This window comes from Stegastes partitus, unplaced genomic scaffold (genome assembly GCF_000690725.1).
Source record: "Stegastes partitus isolate 25-593 unplaced genomic scaffold, Stegastes_partitus-1.0.2 Scaffold83, whole genome shotgun sequence".
Taxonomy (NCBI): Eukaryota; Metazoa; Chordata; class Actinopteri; family Pomacentridae; genus Stegastes; species Stegastes partitus.
The window spans coordinates 184,089-191,330 of NW_007577814.1; the positions used below are offsets into that span (position 1 = coordinate 184,089).

The following is a 7,242-nucleotide window of genomic DNA, read 5'->3' on the forward strand; positions in this document are numbered from 1 at the left end:
GTAAAACATTTGTTTGCAGCTCTCACATCCTCAAGAAAGATATGACGATCACTCATCTTTCCCCCACGCCAACAAAATTCCACAAACACTAGAAAGGCAAGAACCCAAGAGAGACAGAAGAGAGAAGGTGCATAAAAAAAGCTCAGAGGAAGTTCAGCATCCTGTGTTAAATAGCGTCTGTTTCCTAATGAAACCTGCGCTCCATTGTCAAACCATCTTCCTTTGGTCACCACAACCTCCAGCAGACAGAATGTTGGCATCACAAAAAGACCACAACGAATCTAAATAGCTGACAAAGTGAAGTGATATCTTACAAACCAAAGCTGTTGGCTGACGTTTTGTTGTACAATTCCTAATAGAGGTGCCTCTGAAAAATAACTCCAAACGCTTTTCCTGCATGAGCTCCTCCAACAAAACTGAAATGAATGTGGGATGATGAATTGCGATGTGAATATGTAGGTCATCACAAATACAAAACACACATTTTCTCTGACATGCAGGGAAAGTTCTCTGTGGTGGGCTGCTAAGTACAGCAGCCAAAAACTGAAGGCCCCTCACTGGAAACAACCACATGAACTAACAGAGTCACACTTGACCAATTAGTTTGCTCAAGTTCTATTTTTGGAACACCGGACGGTCAGTGTGCATGAACTTTGGTAAGAAACTGAGAGAGCGCGAACAAAGTGTGTTTCGCTGTGTCCTGATTGATTATTAAGCCTTGCTGCGAGGAGCAAATTTGGTCAAGTATTAAGACGTGGCTGCCTGGGCTTTAAAAAGTCAGACAAAACAATGAAAACATTTCCTACTAAATATATTTAGATGATGTGAGGGATGAGAGGGGTGGGCGAAAACAGAACGAAACAGGGTTGACAGAGAGAGAGGGAGGGACGTAGATGAGGCAGGCAGCAGAGACTCCAGCGATGACGGCAGCGACCAGAGAGCAGCATGCCAAACCTGGGAAGTCATTTCCTGCTTCATCGAAGACTTTTATGGAATTCTAGCAGCGTGGCTAACGTCACAACGAGAAAGAGAGACGGCAGGAGAAGAGAACGTTCAGATCCCTCTTTTCTCCACACATCTCCCTCTCCCTTTCTTCCCCTTCCAATCCTTCTACCCTCAGCTGTTTTTTGTGAGACTAACCAGAGCCAAGACAACCAGGAATGCAAGTGCAACAACATTCTCGCCCATCATGTACGTCGGCGGCATATGCTACACATTCCACGACTCTGTGGTTTGTAAAGTTAGCGGAAATTCACCGTTCTTATCCACTCGCCCCTCCACCTTTATCGTGTGCGAAGTGGCAATGCATTTGTGTGAAACATTAATAGCTGAGGCACTTACAGTAAGCCACAGTTTTTCCAGCCCTAAATGCTACGTAACACGGGAGCCATCCCTTTAAATCTAATAAAACCCTTGTCAGCTAATGTTGTTTGTACAATATTTGTTTTCCCCTCCTAAATGGCTCAATATTAGCTTTTAGAGAGGAGTGCAGTGCTTTTGGAAAACATCAACAAAGTCGGAGAAAGCACAAATGATAGAAAGCAGGATGAAAGGATTACAAGAGCAAGGAACCAGGGGGGTGGTTCATCAGCTGGCTTTAAATACTGCTCTCCTGGAGGTTTGCAGGGAAATGGAAGCAGTGTCCGCTGCTGTGATCAATACCTAAGTGCCTTCCTGGCATTTGTCTATTTAATCCATTATCGAAGGCCATCTGAGCCTGCGATGTGGACGGGAGACCTGCAGCTCACAGCGAGGGCTGAGTGATGAAAGCAGGATACATGTGGATGAGACACACCCACCGACCAACGCTCACGTGTGGAAACACATGCACAAATACTACAAATGAGAACTCTACCCATCGTGCGGGAGCCAGCTGAGGTCAACACATTTTCACACAAACATTACACATGCTGCGTGTGCAAATACACACCTGCAGCACACTACTGCATAAAGCAACAAATGTTCATAATAGACAGAAAAGCTCTGTCAGTCTTGTGGAAAGACACTCAAGAAAAAACAATCACAAGAAGTCCTTCATTTTAGAGAGTAAGAGGCTGAAAGAAAGAAAAGGGGGGAGGAGAGAGATTTGTCATTGAACCCTAACGTCCTTTCAATGTGAGACTGCAGCACTGCTTGCCAAGACTCTGTGGTATCTACGTGTCCTTTCTCACAGCACCGGCTATATATGTGCTTGTGCATTGCTCGTGTACAGTATCTGTGTCTAGCCACCACATCCAAGCAATCAGCAAATCCAACAGTGACTATGTGACAACACTTCTGAGGTGTTCAGTGATAAGTGCATTAGTGAAAGCTGGGAGGCAAAGAAGCAGAAACACCAACAGAACTCACAGAGGGATGTCAAATCAGAACAGTTTCCTTATCATTGCCCTTAATCTCATAATTTAACTCATGTTAACCTGCACAGATTATTCCTTCTAAACTCAGACCGTATGTTACCACTTTAACACAATACATAAAATTGAGCTGTTTTTACAAGGTCTCAATCATGCTTTAAAAGCCATTTCTTTGATTTGGTCTAAACTGTTCCAAATTATCGTTAAGAAAATGTTCTGGACAATCAAAAACAAAGCGACACTGCCTGTTCCAAAAACAAAAGATTACGTGTGTCCCGAACAATGTACAGTCCCCCTACACCGTGTGGCCATGTGGAAAACCCATATTGTGGATGGGTTAATGATTGCAATGAATGTAAAACAACCTGTTGACTCAGGGTAGGAGAAATGTCCCCACACTCACTGTGAAACCAGTTAAAAGGCACAAATACACTCTCAAACGCTCACAAAGCAATTTAATGCCACTGCACAAGTTCTGTTTTAAAGTAAGAGGGTCTATTGCCTTCACACATACTTTGCTAAGCTAAATTACCTGCAGTAATGGTGGTAGTAGCGTGACAATGTGGACGGCATTTAAATGAGTTTGTGAATAGTAACCAAGCCTGGAAGTACAACACCTTCATTCGATCAGAGTGACAAAAACCTCCAACTACACTCATGTCCTGTTATTTTACAGCAAACAACCAGCTAATCTCAACAAATCACAGCTATCATCAGATGTGGATGTGCATAAAAATAAAAACCTCATCAACAACATAGCAACATCATAAAGAAGAAGAAACAGAAATTAGGAACGGTGCAAACAAAGGACCAGTCAGCTCCTATTATATAATAATGAGGTCCAAAAATCGTAATATAATTCACAGAATTTGAAGCTTATTTTTCTGTAACAAACAGAAAAAAACACTCAATTTAACTATAATGCTATTCCCCATGCATCAAACTGACCATGTGTCCTATCAAGAAAAGCTATACCCTTCAACCAGACATTAACAAAACGCATGAACACAACTCAAACAATGGATAAGGCCCGGCCTTGAGCGGAGTTGTGGCAGGAGGACCAATGAATTCACGTCGTCCCACACGCGGCAGCAACACTGCAGTCGCCGAGTATAGATGCTACTCAGCACAGACGACCACAAAGAACAAAGACCTCAATTATGTGGAGCTCTAACAGGAGAGCTAAAAACGGGACCATGGGCAGGGAATAAAACCTTGGAGCGCTGCTGGAATTCTGAGCATTCAAGCACCATCAACACACAACAAACTGTCACTCCCAAATCGCACTGCCACCACCACTGACCTTTCTCCAGACTCCATGAAACAGGCCAGTGTTCAAGTGGCTGGAACAGAGGACTCTTATGCTTACTCGCACCCAAACTTGTCAAGTGCATAACTGCAGTTACAGAACAGTGCATGATAGAGCAGGAGGAGGGAGCCTGTGTATGGTTTCTTTATACCTTGAGTTACTGACCCATATATGCTGCTGGGTAACAAAGAGGAACATTTAGCCCCGTCGGAGGTGGTTGCAGGAAACAAATATCAACTTTCATACTCATTAAATCATTTGCACAGTTAGAAAATGTATCAAACAAAAAGGATTCCTTTCATTTCCAAAAACAATAACGTATTGAAGCTCGTCTCTAAACAGATCCAGTTCCTCTGATTTAATGCAAGGGGAACTTTTAAGCTTCCAGCCATGAAAAAAAAAATTGAAGAAAGTCTGTTCCTAATTCTGGCCAGTGTTCAGAAACAGTCTGTACTTTTGCATAGAAGAGTGGTGTTTACTTAGTGGAATTTCACTTCTCAGAATGGTACCTACTCAGAAAAAACAGATTTTTATTGCCCAACAAATATGAACAGATAACACAAGTCAGGCACTGACAAATAGAGAAATTCTCATGTGGTACAAGGAAAGGCTTTTTCTGTTTGCACTCTGTTACAAAAGGAATGCATCTCAAATCTGCAGAGTCACGTCGGATTGCCGTTTTATGTATCGTGTGTCAGAATTACTCAATTAGGACAACGCACAGCCTGCACATTACGCTTTATACAAGCCGCTTTGAAAAGTGCCTCCAACATTGCATGACAGCATGAATGCATACCGAGTTTCTCCACGAGTTTAAGCATGACTCCACCGATGTGGATTTCCCCAGTGACCCTCAGCGACACGTCCCTGTGGAGGTCGGTGACATGCATCTTCAGCTCCCATGTCCCATCAGCATAGCAGCCATCGGGCATCCGGATCCCGTCCAGTGCCATCCTGCCAAACAGAACCAAAGTCAGGAGGGGAAAGGGTCTGGTTGGAGTGAATAGAAGCCATTCGACCACTTGGAAAAGAATGAATGTGGTACAAAGCAAATGTATGCGTTCACAGACACTTGGCTGACATCTCTGAGGATGTGTGCACTTTACTGACTTTGGATTATGACTTGGTCTAGACAATGTAACAGGGTACAAATGTGTCTATCATCTGGGATGTTAGTCTAATTTTTCTACAATGCGGCAGCAGTTTCCAACATCAAAGTACATTTGCTAGCCATCACTAGTGCTGCTAGCCTGAGAAAACAGTTGTATAATGTCATCTGTTGATGTGGAAGTGCTTTCCAACATGTGACCTTGATGTCATAGATTTATGGCACAAAGCCTATGTTAAACACAGAAGGCGTGGAGTTTGAACAGGGTGAGGAGGTTTTTAAATCATGGTGAGCACTGAACGTAACAAAAAAACTGGCAAAAACAATGAAAAAATGTGCCATTGTTTGATCCATTGGTGCTCTCAAACAGATTATATTAACCCTCGATACACATCTATGAATATTTCAGTGTTTTGATGCTGATTCAGGACTATTTTTGAATGGATTTTTTGGGGGGAATTTCCACTTTTAATCAAGCAAAAAAGCTAGTAGCTATCATGTAGCCTGCTTCATCCAACACTGGCTCATTGAGATGGGTGACAGCTGATGTAAGTGGACACAATGAGATTTAACATTAAAAAAAACAGGCAAAAATCCAAGAAAAAAAAATGTGCCAACAGTTGTTTTACTGATGCTTGGATACAGATTATATTGCCACTTGATGCAGAGCTATAACAAGTGTTTCAATGCTGACTGAGGACTATTTTGAATGGAAAATGGTGGAATTGGCACTTTTAATCAAGCAAAACAGGCAGAAGCTGTAACTGAGATGGGTGACAGCTGTGGTAACTCAGCTCATCAGTGAGACTTAACCAAAAACAGGCAAAAACATATGAAAACAAATGTGCCAAAATCTGATTCTCTGATGCAGATTATATTGACATTTGACACAAAGCTGGTTTTAAATGGAAAATTATGGAACTGCCACTTTTAATCAAGTAAAAAAAAAAAAAGGTAGTAGCTATGGGTGGGATGGGAGACAGTTGTGGTAACCCAGCACATTTGTGAGCATTTTACTCTCAGTAATGACTAAAAAAAAGGGATAAAAGGTGGTAAATCTAACTCTCTGCCCATCACCCTGCCTCTGCGCTCGTCCTTGCGAGAGGAAGACTCGCCCTGTTGCGCCAAAAAAAAGTTAGATTAAACCGCTAGCTGTCATTTTTGATGTGAGTCCGTCTGCTGGTGAGTGGCCTGGCTCATTAAAACCACCGTCTAATCAAAAAAACAACCCATAAAACAGGCGAACAAAGGCTCCGGGCCCGCGGCTACAAGTTGACCGGGGACCGTAGCTAGCTGCTGGCTGCGCTAACGTGCCGGTTCACCTGTTAAACATAACGGAACATTATGTAAGCACGGTCCGTACAGCAGCTCCCCGGCTCCAGGCACACACTCAGCCGCTCGTTAAAGAGGACAAACTTCACCAAAAACAAACAAAAAAGTGTATTTTGAATTTTTAAAAACAACAACAACAAACTGTTAAACTAGCTAAACACAAACAGCTGCTAACGTTCGAGAAGCAACGAGAAGAAAAAGAAGCGCGTTCGTGTTTCATAGCGGCGACAAAAAGCTCTGAGGACGAACATTTAAATCACTCACCTTCACAAAGACCAGAGAGGAGAGAAAAACCCACTAAAACGGTCGACTACACGGTACAGAGCAGCTCCCCCTTCTTTAAATCATGTAGAAAGTGTGTTCGAGGCGGTAGAAACGGGGAGAAATCCGCCGGAGAAGTCGCAGGAGAAGTGAAGTATCCCAAACAGTTTTCCTGCAGGCTGCGGCTTAATGGAGTCCAGCCGTCCCTCTTCCTCCCTCCTTCTTTCCAGCGGATCACGTCACTGCTCCAATCCCACTTTTCCTTTCATACTGGGAGCCCTGCTGGTCGTCCACTGGTCCCCGTGTCACCCCAGCACGCTCACGTTTACACGGCAGGATCTGTAAATGGGTGAGCTGTGGATTATTTCACTGTTTTTAACACTGACAATTAATTTTTCTTCTTTTTCTAAATCACTGCTACACAGTGTTTCCATCTGAATTTCAGCTCATCACTCAGTTCATTTTGTTGTGTAAAAAAATAAATAAATAAATAAAGGCATCATCATTTTACTTTATAACTTAAGACAGCAACCATCCCACTAGTGGGTCTATAAGTGAACAAATCAAAATAAAATAATAATATTTTTGAAAAAGAGCCTGTAATAAACCAGCTCAAATAAAAGAAATTCTACATGTATATATATATATATATATATATATATATATGTTCACATTTTAAACATTCTGAATCAAATAAAACAGCTTTAAATGATCAAAAATATGACAAAATCAAATGCACACACACAAATATCACACTAGACTGTGTTGGAAAAATATTAACAATAGCAATAAATGTGCTAAAACAGGGCGAGGTAAGAGAATATTCTCAAGGAAATACTGCTAATAATTTAAAACTTTTAAAATAATAATAATAATAA

At 42.0% G+C, this 7,242-nt stretch overlaps 1 protein-coding gene across 3 annotated transcripts in view; it reads right to left on the reverse strand.

Annotated features, from left to right (window-relative positions):
- The window catches only part of fermt2 (FERM domain containing kindlin 2), a 40,352-nt gene extending 33,770 nt beyond the window's left edge, over window positions 1-6,582 (reverse strand). Inside the window, exons 1-2 of one of the 3 annotated variants that reach the window (XM_008276894.1) lie at window positions 6,368-6,582; window positions 4,460-4,617 (exon numbers count right to left, since the gene is read on the reverse strand). In XM_008276894.1, the coding sequence (XP_008275116.1) occupies window positions 4,460-4,616 (157 nt within the window). In that variant the 5' untranslated portion in view covers window position 4,617; window positions 6,368-6,582. The remainder of the gene's footprint in view (window positions 1-4,459; window positions 4,618-6,367) is intronic. The other 2 variants (XM_008276895.1, XM_008276896.1) reach the window with 2 other exon arrangements.
- Window positions 6,583-7,242: the final 660 nt, after the last annotated feature.